This window comes from Sceloporus occidentalis, unplaced genomic scaffold (genome assembly GCF_023333645.1).
Source record: "Sceloporus occidentalis isolate IW3139 unplaced genomic scaffold, rSceOcc1.0.p SCAF_2, whole genome shotgun sequence".
In the NCBI taxonomy this organism is placed as follows: Eukaryota; Metazoa; Chordata; class Lepidosauria; order Squamata; family Phrynosomatidae; genus Sceloporus; species Sceloporus occidentalis.
The window spans coordinates 49717230-49734010 of NW_028316982.1; the positions used below are offsets into that span (position 1 = coordinate 49717230).

The window sequence follows — 16781 nt, forward strand, 5'->3', positions numbered from 1 at the left end:
CATATATTTAGAGAAGTAAAATATGTGTGTTCTTTTATTATATTCATTTTGTAACGTTAATTCAGAAGACATTTCATTATGTACAGTTGGCCCTTGGTATCTGCTAGGGTTTGGTTCCAGGACCCTCTGGGGATACCAAAATCTGTGGATGTTCGTCCCATTATATACAGTGGTGTAGTAAAATGATGCCCTTTATGTAAAATGGCAAAATCAAGGTTTGTTTTTTCCAATTTTGTTGTTGTTGAATATTTTCAACCCATGCATGGTTGAATCCATGGATGCCGAATCCGTGAATATGGAGGGCCCATTGTATATCAGTTTATTTATTTAATATTCCATCTTTCTCCAAATTTGGGGGGGGGGGGCAGTCATGGCTCACAATGTAAATTAAAGCGAAACAACAAAGTTTTTAAAAATAAGTACTAATTTAAAATGCATGTAGTTTAAACTTTTAAAACATAACAATGCAAATAAAAATATAGCCCTTCCCCATTCAAAGACCCATCTGCATCAATCAACAGCCAAAAGCCCCTGTAAATGAAAACATTTTTGTTTCCTGAAGCTGAAGGAGAACAGAGAGAGAGAGAGAGAGAGAGAGAGAGAGAAAGAGAGATAGAGCCAGGATAACCTCTGGAAGAGAATTCCACAACCTGGGAGTAGCCACTGAGAAGGGACCTTTCATTTAACAGACATGCCTGTGACAGTGGAGAGACTGAAAGAAAGCCTCCCCCCACCCCCACCTCCTGAGTATCTTAAAACCTGGGCAAGATCATACAGAAAATTTGGTCTTTCAGATAATCTAGGTACAATATGTAGATGTAGAAGAGGTTATTTGCTTATAATTTGAATACCACTCTTTCCTTCCTCAGGCTGACAGTTGAGTTTCTGTATGAAACTAACAGCAACAGAATGTTGGAAATATTGCGTCTTCTGAAATTTCAGTTCTAATTTTTTTTATAGAGAGACTAAAGGTGGTAGTAGAATGTAGGAAGGCAAGAGGTTTCTGATATAAGATTTTGGGGAAGACTGTGCTCCAGAGTCATGGAGATGTAGAGACATGAGTGATGGATAAATTGACAGTGCAGTAAAAAAAGAAAGCATGAAGGAGAGTTTAAACCAATATGGCTTTTTAAGAAATTTTAAATAAGGTGCACAAAGAGGAAATGGTTTGCTTTGCAGGAGGAAAAAGGAGAGGGGCTAGTGAAAGCTTTAAAGGCTATACCTTTGTGATCTGCAAAGTTAATGTACATTTGAAATTGCTAAGCTACCATGCTGACTACAGAAAATTGATTTTGTTGTTCATTGGAAAGTAGAGACTGGTTTTGTTTTTGTTGTTGAAGTGTACATTTTGGGTGTTAATTTAATTATAGTAATCAATTTAATTTATCATTTAGTTCACGAGATGAATGCTTTCATGTCTATATTTCAAATCTTTTTTCTGACTAAAAAGAAAACCTGTTCTAGGAAACCTGCATTCCAGTGGCTTTTGGCATCTTAAAATTTGAAAGCTTATCTTGGTCATCTACCTACTCCTTACTTTATTAAATTTAAAGTAAAATCTTTGGAATGTTAGGGACAGAACTGTAATAATGTTGTAACTAACTGTACAGTGGTGGCACAGTACAAAGAATACTTAGCAATAGATTGGGAAATGAGCCAAAATAGGAAATTCCTGATGAAATGTGACCTTTAAAGAAGCTTCTGGACTTTCTGCATTTTCATCAAGACTATAACCATGTAGTAAAATATGATTTCTTGCTTTATTTAGCTGGTATGCAAAGAAACGCAACATTAAACTGAGAGTATAATATCAGTTTTCCTGATTTGTGAAAGGACAGTAGCCCTTTACATGAAGTTATAGCTTGGTAAGAGAAGTACTATAGAAATATTGTAGAAACATTAAGAGTTCAACAAACAGCTTGCTGAAGTACATTATTTTCTTACTGCTCTGGAGAGTCCAGAAATATTTTTTTTGATTGTCTTGCTACAGAAAAACGGGGTAGAAATAGAAGTATTATTATTATTATTATTATTATTATTATTATTATTATTATTATTATTATTGTGTGTGTGTGTGTGCCTTCAAGTCTCCTGTTGACTTATGGCAACCCCATGAATTTCTTAGGGTTTTGTTAGACAAGGAGTACTGAGAAGTGACTTTGCCGGTTCCTTCCTCTGCAGCATGCCCTACAGCACCTGACATTCTTGCCAGTACACATTTATTTTCACTCTTCATAAATACATCTATGTTATGATTGCATTTTATCTTTAAATCTATGTCTGCTACTTTGAGGAAATAAAATTAAATGTAGTGTGGTGAATATATACATGTATTAGTTTTGGCATATATATCATAATAGATGGTTCCATGGGCTAATTTATTTTAGTTCTCACAACTTAGATTTGTGAAATCAGTTTTAAAATAGACATTCTGCAATAAGAAGTGGTCTCTACATGATGTTTCTGACAAAGCTGTAGCCTAATTACATGGCTATTTATATTTCAATGCAATATTTTTTGTTCTATACTGTATTTGAAAATACTTCAGATAGTGCACATGTGGAAATTCAGTGTTGATAGCTATTTACATTACTAGATGAGCAGCAAAGCTTTACCAATTTAAGTACAGGGACAATATTTCTTGCTGACTGTGAAACTACTGATCCGTCTGTAAAGTCAGCAAACATGAGAATTAAGGACTTGAAACCTGCTTGAGGAGACTGTGGAAAGGATGATGCAATTTGGACTGAGTAAATCAGATATTACAGGTTCTTCATATACTCTTCTTTCAGTATTTCTTCGGGGAATTTAAAAATCTGATGCTTATGAAGCAGACATCTATGTGGTAGTTATAATTATAATATGAATTCTGCTTAGGGTACTTAACCTTGCTAACACATTCTACTATTTATTGTTCCTTCATTAGATTCATAGTTTTACAGAATTTCAGTGACTGATAAAGGATACTTATGTTTATGATTTTTGACTCATAAAAATAGGAGTTCTGTTAGGAATTTCTGTTAGGAAATAACAGAAAGTAACTTACATGACTTAAAATAACTAGAAGCTGATATAGGTGTTCACATTTATTGGCGTTAAGCTCAAAAAGTTTCAGAATATTGAAGAAATTCAATTCTTTGCATGTTGTTTCTTTTTACTATATTTTCCTAGGAAGGTTATGTGACCCTTATCCAGAATTCCAAAATCCAGAATATTCAAAAACCTTTTCCATGGGTGGCTGAGATAGTGACACCTTTGCTTTGTGATGGTTCAGTGTACACAAACATATGTATATAAGCTGTATACAAAACATAGATTAATTTCATGTTTGGACTTGGTTCCCATCTCCAAGTTACCTCTGTATATCTATATAGTCAGGGATTAAAGAAAATTGTGGGGGGTGGCGGTTTGAGCATTGGAAAACAATTTTGGGGAACTGAATTTGACTCCCAGCTTGGCCATGGAAACCCACTGGGTGACCTTAGTCAAGTCACATAGTCTCTAAGCCTCAGAAAGGAGAAGGCCAACCCCCTCAGAACAAACCTTGAAAAGAAAACAACTTGAAGGCACATAGCAATAACAACAAAGGCTTACTATTGGTTTACATATTTTTCTCTGTGTTTTGATTGGCTGTTTACTAATACAAATAAATATTACAAATATCTGTTTTTACCTCTTTTGTTTCATGTTAATGACACACAAATTTTCATATTTTTCCTAGATGTTTCCATAGTTCATTACTATATTCAGTATACTTAATATAATTAAAACATTATTCAGTCAGGACTTTGAAAACATTTGGTGTGTGTGCGCGCGTGTGTGTGCACTTTGTTATTATTGAAACTAATACAAATTAACAGTTTAAAAACTACATATAAATGATTAAATATTATTATGTATGTGTATTTCTTAATACAGTCCGCCCTTCTTATCCACAGGAGGTCTGTTCTGGACCACCTCTCCTGTGGATAAGGAAAAATGCGAGACCTCAAGTCCCATTGTCTTCAGTTGCAGACGCGATATGTGTGTGGTCACTAATGTGGCTGCATGCACACACTCCCATTGAAAGCAACAGGGCTTGCAGTCCATAGCTTTTTAAATCTGCAGATGACAAGCCCACAGATATCCAGAGTCCAGTGTATTTATTATATATTTCTGTTACAAAATGTTACCTGTAACAGTAATAACATGTGTGTAATACTAGTTCATGTCTTCTGACTGTTAAACATCATATGTGGCTCTTAATGTTAAAAAAGGTTGGCCACGCTTGCTATATAGCCTGTGGGCCAAAACCAATCCAAGGAGTTCTCTCTGTCTTTCACCTTTCTTCCAAGATTAGCGAAGAGAAGTCTTCCTGTGTTAATAGTAGAGGAAATCCAACTTGCATCTTCTATCACTAATTAGAAATGAGTGGGATTTCCTCTTCCATTACTAGAGAAAGCCATATTCCAGTGCTGAGCAGAGAGAGACTATCTTTCTCTAGCACTGAAGGGGATTGTCTGTGCTGTTCTCTGCATAGCAGCCATCCTGTTCTTTTCTCAGCAGAGAGAAAGGGACAGTCCATTTTTTCCTGAACAAAGAGACATGCAGTGATTGTTTTGTCTCCCATTTTGTGGAGAAAGGGACCCCTGTGATATGAGAGGAGGCAGACAGAGTTTAGGAGGATTCTACTCCCAGGCATCATCCAGTCCCCTAGCGGGTTACTAGGAATACAGTCCAGTTCTTGGTCTGGAATGCACCTTTGCTATAGAAGGTTCCTGAAATAGATCCTAAACAGATGCACCCCCATATGTGTAACTGCACAGATGACCTCTCAGAGAAACACAAGTACAAGAAATCACACTGACTTTGGGAATGCAAGCAACAGAAATGGCAAGTAATGTAAAGAAAAACTTCTGATACATTATGGTGGTGGATATTTTCACTGAAATAGTTTTAACTGACATTAACTGTTTGGAGTTTTTGTTTATTTTATGATGAAACTTTAAAACTAGCATGAGTCATTTCATTTCAAGAGTTAATATATTTTGTTCCTGAATTGTAACTAACGGTAGCTCTCATTTTTACTTACTTTCCCAGTCAAAATGTTATGGCCAGAAACTGCTGACAGAAGTATTTAATCATCTGAATTTGGTTGAGTCTGACTACTTTGGGATTGAGTTCCAGAATACACAGTCATATTGGGTATGTAACACGTAGTTGTCTGAGTGTAAAAGCTTTTTAATGGATTTTCTTTCAGTTTGTGTTTTTAGTGCAGTTATGTGAATAATTTCACTCATGCATTTTGGGCTTGTTATTCATACAGTGGGACCTCATCTATGTCCATCTCTGCATGTTCCACTGCTCACACATGTCCACACTTGAATAAAGATGGAGTTGATGGTACAAATGTATTGGAAGCATGTTCAAGGCATGCAGTTTTATCCTGGTTTGTCCTGGGTCTATTCATATTGGTTATTCATAGCAATAGCAAGTTTTTATTTTATTTATTTATTTATTTATTTATTTATTTAGGTATTTATATCCCGCCCTTCAGCCCTAATGGCTCTCAGGGCGGCTTACAATTATTATTTTTAATCAGACAGTTCCCTGCCCTCAGGCTTACAATCTAAAAGACACGACACAAAAGGAGAAGGGAATGGTGGAGGGAAAGGGGATGAGGTCCAGTGGTTCTTCTCTCCCTCTGAGGCCTGGACCAAGGCAGATGGATTGGAGGGAGGGCTCTTCCATTTCTGTACCACGTATCAGTGAACTAGCATTCCCTAAGTGGTTTACAGTGTGTAAGCCAATTGCTCTCAACAAGCTGGGAACTCATTTTACGAAAGGATGGAAGGCTGGCGGACCTTGGAGCCCTGCCTGGGATCAAACTCACAACATTGTGGCTGTGAATGACTGCAGTACCCACATTTAACTATTATGCCACCAGTGCGTCTGAGAATCTGAATCTTTTAGGAAAACTCGGGGGGGGGGGGGAATCCAACATCGATTATCCTGGATTAAGTTAATTGGATGCATTTGAAGCATACATGAACAGCAAAGATTCAACCCAGATTCTACCTGGATTATTTTTACCATCTGAATACCCCAATAGTCTCTCAAAATTGCTGAATGCCCCTTCCATTTTTGGCAGGGAGAGTTAAAATCTGTATGTTTTTGAATGTACAAATCAGTCAGATTTGTCTCCAACTCAACATTTTACAATCAAATGAAAGTTTGAAGTTTGTAGGATTTTAAGAAATCTTGCAGACAGAGTGCACTTAATTTGATGGCAGAATTTGCATGTCTCGGTGTAGCTATTTACAATGTATATAGGGCTGAAACAGACCAGCTCAAAGGGGTGACGTGACAGTGCCCCTGAAAGAGCTGGGTGGGTGCATGCCGTGGCCCCACTCTGGCTTTTTTCTGGTGCAAAAAGAGGAGGCAAAATGCTGCTTCTTTTTGCACCAGAAAAAAGAGGCTTTTCGACCACACTGCCAGAGCGCTGCAACGCAGCCCACCATCTGGGTGGGTGGGCAAAGTGACGCCTGCTTCGGGGCATGCATCGTCCATATGTAGGGTTGCCATAATTGTCCACTATTACCAGGGACAAAATGTAGGACAAATTTGAGACCAAACTGTAGGACAACTGCAGGACAAAACTCAGCCCAAATGTCCTACATTTTGGGCTGAGTTTTGTCCTGCAGTTGTCCTACAGTTTGGTCTCAAATTTGTTCCACATTTTGTCCCTGGTAATAGTGGACAATTATGGCAACCCTATCCATATGCCATATTCCCCATACCGCTGGGAAGCCAGCATATTGTGCTGATCTGTATTGCCCTATAGTTTCCAACTCATGCTACACATTTTTCAAGATTTATCAGAGGGATTTATGTGATTAGTGATATGCCAGCTGCTTTCTTTGTGGGTGAAAAAGCCTCTAAAGTTGTTTGTGAAGTTTGCATGTAAATATATGCATTAGAAAGGGTCTTAAGAGTTATTTATTCTGGTCTTTGACAGTGTCTGAGTTCCCAATATCCTAACTGTCCTGAGTTGATTTCACCCAGTTTCCTGTTTGACATTTCCAGAGAAAGTTCACAGTTTGCTTGTTCCATGAACAATATGGTACAGGTTTCTGTATAAATAGTTCCCCTTCCCAGATTCATGCAAAATATGCTATGCATCTGTATGGTATGAATCCAGTGGCCTTCCCTTTGTTAACTTCAGGAAACCATTCCTTTGTCCTTATGCCCCATTATACTTTTGTAATGATTATTTACAAGCTTAGGTTGAGGCTTACTGCTAAGCATAGATAGTGATTAAAACCTCTAATGGAGGAAGTTTTGCTTTTTAGTTGTCAAAACAATTAGTTTCCTTGTTTACCTAATTTTTTTATTTTTTTATTTAGATTTGGATTGAGCCTATGAAACCCACCATTAAGCAGATACGAAGTAAGTACATACAGTATCTATCTCAAATAATTACCTTTTAGAATTAAAGTGGAAATGGGTAATACACCTATTTAGTGCTGTTATTAATAGCTCCTGTTTTCCAAAGACGTGAAGGTAGGTCACTTAGTATGCATGCCACACAAACTTATTCTAGGTAGTTTAATCAATGGCCAGAGGTGTCATTTCCACATATGAAAAAGCCAAAAAAGACTGAAACTATTTTAAGGCAGTTTACAAATAGAATTCCCACTTGCTAATTCGATAATTCACACCCATGTTTTGGGGTTAGCTTCTTACATTTATTATTCTAATAATAATCTACAATGAAAATAAAAATGCAACAAAATTAAAGATAATATTTAAACATATGTTGTAAATACAGTTTAAAAATCATCATATTTTACAAACCAACATCTCTTTTTCAGGCTTAGAACTTATATTCTTTTATGAGTTTCATAAAGCCCATATTTGTGCTTCTGTGTACCTCCTACACTCAAAGGCAAACTGTATTTTTTTGATTTTGTATTCCTCTAGCTTTTTAAAATTTAGGGGAGGGCACGTGTGCACCATGAGCTGAAAGCAACCCTGAAGATTATTCTTCAAAACTCCCCTCAATCCCCAAGTGAAAGAAATAATAATATTATACTTCCAAACATCTGGTAGAGGGTGTGGGGCATTTTCACCAGGTTTTTGGTCCCCTACTCCTTCGGTCCTTTTAGGCCCAGGAGAAGCTTTTTAAAAACAAAACATCTCAGGAGAAGGTGGAAAAGTGACAGAGTGGCTCCCATGCAGGGCATACGGGACCATTTAGGTGCAAAAAAAGTTTTTACATTTTTATTTTTTTATTTTTTTGTAGGAGAGTGGGCAGCCGGGGAGGCAGCTCTTTTAGGTCTTTTGGGGGGACAGTGTGACCTCTTCACTGTTGACGTTTGCACACTCCATTTAATCCTTTATTTCCTATTAGTTACTTCTTTTTATCCTTTGCCTTCAGCCAGTTGGCAGTTTCCACCATTCACATGCTAGTGGCACCTTGGTTAGTATATGTTCCAGTGTTCTATATCTCCTATGCAGTGTAAAGCACACATAGGAAATAACCAAGAGTGGGTTAGCCCCCAGATGGTCCCTGGAGAGCCACACCTACTCCTCCTGATTTATTTTAATTTCCAAAACAGTTGTTAATATAAAGTGCCTCAATGTCTCCCTCAGTCAATTTCTATTTTACTTCTTTCAGTTTTTAAACTTCCCAAGAGTAGAGGGAACATAGTGACATTAATCCTATATTCAGGGAACATGAGGAATGTTGTGGAATGAGCCCTTGGTGTCCTCAAAAATGACTTGGGGGACTACATGCAGCCTGTAGGCCACACTTTACCACTCCTGCTGTAAACATGTGATCAGGAATTCTGTATATGTGCTGATGGCTGGAGGCATCTGGTGGATGTCAGTTACAATGTATAGTACAGCTACATCTTTAAGATTTAATCAGTATTCCTTTCATTCTGAAAAGTAGCATTCATTCTGGGAGGATGGAGTTTGAAATGTTCAGAGTTCAAAGCCTTTGAATAATTACCTAAACGTTCATACAGTGACCTCATACTAAGGCATTTTTTTTCTTTGCATGATTTGCTTTACCAATTTAAAGATTTACACTATTAGCTTATTAATATTTTTAGTGTAACAGCTTTGCTTTTTTTATTCAGAAACTAATTGGTGCTTTCATATTGAGCAGATCATTTGTTTCTTGTAAGGAATTGTGAGACGTGCTAAGAAACCTCAATTTCATTTGCCTTAGTGAGAACTGTTAGTAGTCAAACTCAATCTCTCTGTATGCGTTATTTCCTTAGTTTTAGCATGTGATTGGCTTTGACTGTTGTATATAACATCTGACTATGGGATGATAGAGGCCTCAAGTACCCATTGTAAGAACCCACAGTAACTGAATTTATATTTTACGTCAAAGGAATTAATTGTATTACAAGTTTTTGGGAATTTCTTTTTTCTTCTTTAAATAGCCATTACCAATAGGCAATATAACTTGAGGAGAAGCATTGCTAGTACTCTATGCCTGCTGGTAACTTGAAGTGTATCACCCTTTTGATACAATGCTAAAGAATGCCAAAATAATGAGAAATAGAAAATATGTGGAAGATGTTTTCTTAGAGGTGAAACAGACTACCCCAAAGGGGCGGCTTGAAGCTGAACTCCCTAAAGAAGAAGATTGGTTGATAAAGTTGTATGACACATTAGAAATGGACATTCTATCTCAGAAACTGTCAACAAAACCCTTGGAGGATGTACAAGAAGAATAGAAACCAGATTTGGCATATCTGGAAGAGAGAAGAAGAAAAAACAATGCAGAAAGAGACCCCTTTGATATGAAGATACCACAACGATTAGTATAGAAACAATAAGAGTATGTCCTTTGCAATTAAACACATAAGGTGGGGAGAAGGGAGGGAGGGGGAGAGTATGTCAATAATGGAGTGTCAAGAGTTGAGAATAGTCAATACTCTACATATTGGAAGATTCAGAAAGACATATTTTGAAGATACAATAGCAAAGTTGTTAATAAATAAATGGAAATGTTAATAAGATGATATAAAAGCAAGTTATATAAGAAAGAATATGATGGAAATACAGTTAGATCAGAAGGGGAAAAACTGTAAATAGTTGAGTAGGAAGATAGGATGATAGGAGTTGTGGTTGAAGGTTTAAGTAGGTTATATGGAAGGTATGAGTGGGAAAGAAGATGAAATGAAAGATAAAGAATGTTAGTGAAGAGGGTGTAAGGAAGTTTAAGAAAGTTGAAATAAAGATAAGAGAAGGTATGGAGAGAAAGAAGTTTTGGAATGGTAAATTGACGTTAAGTTTACAAGAGAGGGAAGGAGAGGATCTATAGGGGGGAAATGGGAAAAGGTCACAAAATGCCCTGCTCTTGTATTCATGTTGAATCTTTGTTTAGATTATGTAACTTGCTTGATTGGTATGACTGAGATGATTTATAGCATGTTATTTTAATTAATAATTTTTTAAACAAACAAAAAACAAAACCTGGCCTTTCCCTCCCTGATGTGGCTTTACGGTGCTTGTGTGGCATGTAAACGCTGCGCCGCCAGAACACCCTGAAGCTGGCTGTCAGGTGGGCAGCTGGGTGACATGAAGTTGGCTTCCGGGCATCTTGGGGGCATGTATTGTGCATATACTGCATGCGCCCAAGCCGGCTGGAAGTCGGCTTTTCATGCTGGCCTGCACCAACCCTAAATCAACCCACATTGTGTGGGGCATGACAGTATCCATTGCATATACAGTATCTTTTTCTTTTGTACTAAGATGCACTGCAGCTAGCTAAGAATAAATTCTCAGTAGATTTTATATTATTGTATTTTTTTACAGTATGACTCTTTTACAAGATTATGCTAATGGTTGGGTTTTAATTAGAGCTTGATAAACCTGATTTCACAAGGGGGGGGGAGCAGAAACAACATACCAGTTTTTAGATGAATTGCAAATTATGCCTTGGGCTTGTGGGAGAATAATCTTCTGTTGGAGTTACTAGTAACTAGGCTTTTGCTCCAATATATTTGTCCTATATTTCAGTGAAATTATTGTCTTGTGAAAGACTACAGATAACATATATGAAAATTATATGTGGTTTTAAAATCTAGATTGACCAGAAACACTGAGTCTTTTCTTGAGATAATTCACATGCTGGTATTCATTTGTGGTACAGTAAGCAGTTGTGGTCAAATGTTCCCACTATATCTTGATTTAATGTTCTGTGATGATTCAACCAATATGTGTATATTATTAAACTTTGATAGCACATGAAATAAATGTCGTTATTCAGAATTATTTTGTCTTTAATTCCTTTGAAAGGAGATGAAAGCTATGTCTCTCATTTAGAGTTCTCAGCTCAGAGCGAACAACACTGTAGAAAATTAATAAAATACTGTTGACTATTACTCTCTCTGTGTGTGCGCACATGTATGAGCACATATGTGCCTTCAACTTGCTTTAGTCATGTTCTCAATAACAAAAATGCTATTAGTATAACTTGTCCACTATTCGTTGTATATTTAATGTTGTGTCTCCTCCCCTCCTGATCATTGACACCAATCAGACATTTCACAACTACTAAACAAATATAACACTACATCATTTTCTTTGTTGATTCATACAGTTTATAGCACCATGAAAATCTTCCTATTGACCATATTTGACAAGCAGGTGCAATGCAAGTACTTAGGTATGAAGTATTCAGTGCAGATGTCTCTTAAGCTGTGGCCGCCCTAGGGAAGAAAACTGGTTGTAGTGGGTGTGGCCCCAAGGTTCTAGAATCCTTATTGGCATCATGGCCGAACGTTAAGAAGCTGTGCAGTGACATAAGAAGGGTTATTTTGTATTTAGTAGGTTCTGCTTCATAGTTTATGCTTTAATCTGGCAGTTGAAGGATATAGAGACATTGAGAACAGAAAGAGGAATAAACCTTCCTCTTGACAACTTGTTTGTAGTGTTCTCATTTCTGTTAGGATGAGATATAGGTAACACCTATGTGATTTAGTTCCTTTTGTAAACTAAACTGCCCTGTAAAACATTAGAAATCTATCTTCCACCTGCCTTACCTTGGCAGGGATGCCCCCCAGCCCAAAGGACCTGTTATCCAGCCATGCAGAATTTCAGGCTTGGTCCTGGGTTGATCTGGATAGAACTTGTTATTTGGTAGTCCAATTCTACACTTTCGCTGAGGAGATTCTGGAACCCATTAGCTAAAAGAATGTAACTGGTTTCATCTGTTGTAGACTGGCTGCTGCATCAAAATACACCTGTACAATGCATCATATGTCAGTGATATGTCGGTTTTTGGCACTATACAAAGGCTTGAGAAGGCCTGAGATTGCAGCCACTTCCAGGTCATAAGATTGATCAGTAGAAACCCATTGACAACATAAATGGCTAATTCCCATGACCTTCTTTTTGAAATTCAGCAGTCATTAATATGAATGTTAAAATATGAAGGTAAAAATGTAATAAAATGTATTGACTTTCCCATAGGACCAAAGAATGCAATGCTTCGTCTAGCTGTAAAATTCTTTCCTCCTGATCCTGGTCAGCTGCAAGAGGAGTATACCAGGTAAAGAATAACTGTTAATTTATAAATTATTTTCAATAGAAACATGAACAGGGTGCAAGAGGTCTGAGAAATCAATTTCCCATGATAGTATTGGCCCTAGTTTTGTTTTGCTTTGAATAACAATTTCCCCCCCTAATCTAATCTAGTAAAAGAGAAGATGCTTCAGGAAGATACAAACATAATTTACATGCTACAAAAATGGATAAAAGTAGCCACTTCTAGGGGGACAAAATTGTTTAAGTAACATTGTTTCCTTGGGAAGAAAATTGAGGCTGTCATTCTGTGTACACATAGTGTGGACTTGCTGTTACTTACTTCTTAGTAAACATGGATAGGATTGAGCTGATTGTTCCCAGCACTAGTTCTATGTAATAGCTAAGCAAAAGTCTGTATATTATTCTGTTAATGTCAGTTCATGTAATTGTGCCTCACCGATTCTAGGTTGGTTTATCCAGTTTATCTTGTTATGCCATTGTTTTCCTATGCATGTTATGAGCGGGAAGTATTTAGGGAATATTTTTGTCTTCTGTGTCCTTCCTGAGACTCCATGAAACATACTTGAGCAGATCTATGTAATTCCATGCTGCTCATACTAAATTTTCTGTCAAGCTGTGCTTTGTGTTTCTAGTATACTTTGCTTCACTCCACCTGTACATATTATCTTATCAGTGAATTTCAATCCTGTTTTTCTAGCCAGCTTCCCATTGTTGTCTCACTTTTCTCAGTTCGTTGAAACTTCTAAATTACTTCTGTGGATGACTTGAGAGTCAATGGGAGATGATAGCGTTTGGAGAAAAATGTCTCTTTCATTGTCTCTGCCAAGGCAACCCAAATGAAGGAATGTATGTGTTCTATTCTTCTTGGCAGAGAATTTAGACTATGTGTTCCAAGATACAGTTTGTAGTCTCTGTCCCTCTGGTTCTTGCTGGATCCCAACTCCTAGCCACTTTTGGATTAAAGCTCAATATCCTTAGACATAACACAGTTGTATGACTTGATGCTGGTTAATTTCCCAAACTTTTGCTGGTTATGCCAGGTATGCTGGTCATGCCAGGAAAAAACACTGAGAAGATATAATAGTAATTGATAACTGTTACATCGCAGCAACTGCCAGGTTGATGGTGGTGATACACTTCCTGTTGGTTAGCAGTCTAAGGTATTGGAAGCAATGTCATCTCTGTGTAGATACACAACCATAGTATATAGCATGGACCATATAACATGAACACATGTTGCTGCTGTCCTTGGCTAGAGCTAATATTTAAACTTCTTTTTTCTGCCAGAATGAATAGTTTCAACTGACAAATGTTAAACTGTTGATTCTTCTTTTTAGGTATCTATTTGCATTACAAATCAAGAGAGACCTAGCAGAGGAACGCCTTACCTGCAATGATAACACAGCAGCACTCCTCATATCTCACCTTCTGCAATGTTAGTATGCAATGTGGCCTGTGGGGACGTAAAGTTACTACACCTCAGTATATCGAAAACACTAAGAAATTAAGATTTTGGTATTATGTTGGCATGGACTCTGACTATATGTGATTCAGCCAACCTTATTGAAGCAATAAGGAGAGTTTGAGTCAACAACAGTCAGATGTCTCTAATGTCACTTCCTGTTAACTTCTTGTTTTCAAAAAGTCCTCTCCTGGGCTTAAAATGGCCCAGGAGAACCAAATACATGGCAAAACTCCCCCCGGTGCTTACTAGAGGGTGTTTGAGGGTATTTCCCTGGTCAAAAAATAATGCCTAGAGAGGCCTCCACACAGCTTCCTTGGGGCTGCTTCTGAGGACTGTCTAGAAATTGCATTCCATATGAAGTGTAGGTATTTGGATGTTGGTACAGACTAGGAAGTCTGAAAAAGTAACTCTTATTCAGTGTCAGCTCCAGTTTTGCCAGTTGAGAGTGTTGCTTTTAACCTTTAAAGCTCTAAGTAGTTTGGGATCATGTTGCTATGGGATCATCTACAGTCTTGCCTATATTTGTGTCAAAAATAATTCTTGAGTGTCTGCCATTAAGATTGGTCCAACTAATATGTTCACGAGAGGGCTTTCTTGATGAAGCCAAAACTGTGGACAAAACTATTTAACTCATGCCTTACCTGTTCTGTGCTGGCGTTTAGTGAGGCATTTCAGTGCTTCTTTTAATTAGAGATTGTCAATAATATTTGAGAGCAGTTTCTCAGTGTATCCTATACATTTGCTTATGTAGCAGGATTATCTTCTTGCCTTTCTTGTTCATTGCCTCGTAAAGATGTAACCCTTAGAACCAGCTGAGAACACTTGAAATTTTTTTAAAAGCCCAAATTTATATTTTCATAGATTCAAATAATTGCCATGTAGAAGCATAGAATTGGAAGGGGCCTCATAGGCCATCAAGTCTATGGGCCACCTGCTCCGTTCAGGTTCTCTAGATAAAGCATCCCCAGTAGGTAGCTGTCCAACCTCTTTTTGAAGACATCTAGAGAAGGAGACCCCACCACCTATGTAGGCACTTGGTTCCATTGCCAAACCATTTCTAATGTCAAGAAGTTACTTCTAATGTTCATTTGAAATCTGCTTTTCTGTAACTTCAAACTTTAGACCTAGTCTTACCTTCTGAGACAGCAGGGCACAGGTTTGTTCCCTCTTTTCTGTGACAGCCTTTGAGATATTTAAAGAGTGCAATCATGTCACCCCACAGTCTTTTCTTCACCAAACTGAACATGCCCAGCTCCTTCAACATTTCTTCATATGTTTTGTTCTCCATAACCCTTATGATCCTCATTGACCTTTTCTGAACCTGCTGCAATGTGTTTATATCCTTCTCAAAACAAGACTCCCAGAACTGAGCACAGTACTCCAGATGAGGCCTCACCAGCTCAGAATATAATGGGACTATTAATTCCCCCTTTTGGAAACTATGCTTCTACTAATACAGGCTAAAATAGCACTCACTTTCTGGAAGATATTTAGTTTTTTCTCTCTTTCAAACCATTTTAATTTGTTTCTCATGTTTTGTAAGATTGCATTTTCTTTAATTAGATATTGTCATCTAGAACTATGTGTTTTGGGCAACTTCATCACCAAGTAGAATTGACAGCATTGTGCTTGCAGTTCCTGCATAGTTCAGCAACATTTAATTATGTGCCAGATTGTGGGCACCACTAGGAACTATGTTACCTTGTCTCTAGGTGATTCCATGACAAAACATGCCCTAGAAAACTTAATTACATCTATAAATTGTGTGTAATGAAGATCTTAATATAGCAAGCTGCTTTATAATGAATCAGAGAATTGTTTGACACAACACTGGCAGTATCTCTCCAGCATTTCAGGAAGGATTCTTTCCTCTTCCTATTAGAAGAGGCCAGGTATCGAATCTCAGATGTTTGGTATGCAGTACATGTACTCAGCTACTGAGCTACAGCTCTTCTCCTTTCTTTTAAAAAATCACCAGTGACAGTTGTATGAAAAGCTGGTAGGCAGATGTCTACATGAAAATGTGAACACACTAGACTCACATTTAGACACAGATCATATGCATAGCCTAAAACACTTTATGTTATTCATCTCACAAGGTTTGTTTATTTAATTACTGTGGTGGTGTGCTTTCAAGTCATTTCCAACTTATGTAAATCTTATGGTGAACCTATCAAGGTTTTCTGAGGGATGAGGGTGTGTGACTTGCCTAAGGTCACCCAGTGGGTTTTCATGGCCAAGGGGGGTTTTGACCCTGGTCTCCAGAGTTGTAGTCCAGCACTCAAACCACTACACTGTGCTAGCTCCACACTTACTTATTTACTTCCTGCCTTTGTCTCGGTATGAAACCGAAAGTGTCTCATAACAGGTTAAAACAGAATACACTAATTTTATTAAATGAAAATTCCACAAGACTATAGTATTCCTATTTCTGGGGGGAAACCAAGAAATGGGGACTGGTTGATGTGAGCAATTAATAGTTCTTGTAAATGAAAGTGGTTTCAAAGATTTGTTTGCTGAGTCTGTGGAATTGAGTATTAAGGAACAGTTTATTTTGTATATATTTTTCTCTTCAATCACAGCGGAGATTGGAGACTTTGATGAATCAGGAGACCGAGAACACCTTAAAAATAATCAGTATTTTCCAAACCAGGATAGACTGCAAGGAAAAATACTTGAATTTCACAGGAAACACATGTGAGTGAAAAACAATGTCCTATTTCTGTTATACAGCACATTGTTATACATTATGGAAAAAATT

At 37.4% G+C, this 16781-nt stretch overlaps 1 protein-coding gene across 5 annotated transcripts in view; it reads left to right on the plus strand.

The window, feature by feature from the left end:
* The window catches only part of FARP2 (FERM, ARH/RhoGEF and pleckstrin domain protein 2), a 97057-nt gene that overhangs the window by 20874 nt on the left and 59402 nt on the right, over window positions 1-16781 (plus strand). For all 5 annotated transcript variants that reach the window (XM_089509321.1, XM_089509317.1, XM_089509319.1 and 2 more), the window contains exons 3-7: window positions 5080-5184; window positions 7386-7428; window positions 12481-12559; window positions 13893-13990; window positions 16603-16717. In XM_089509321.1, coding sequence (XP_089365447.1) covers window positions 5080-5184; window positions 7386-7428; window positions 12481-12559; window positions 13893-13990; window positions 16603-16717 — 440 coding nt within the window. The remainder of the gene's footprint in view (window positions 1-5079; window positions 5185-7385; window positions 7429-12480; window positions 12560-13892; window positions 13991-16602; window positions 16718-16781) is intronic.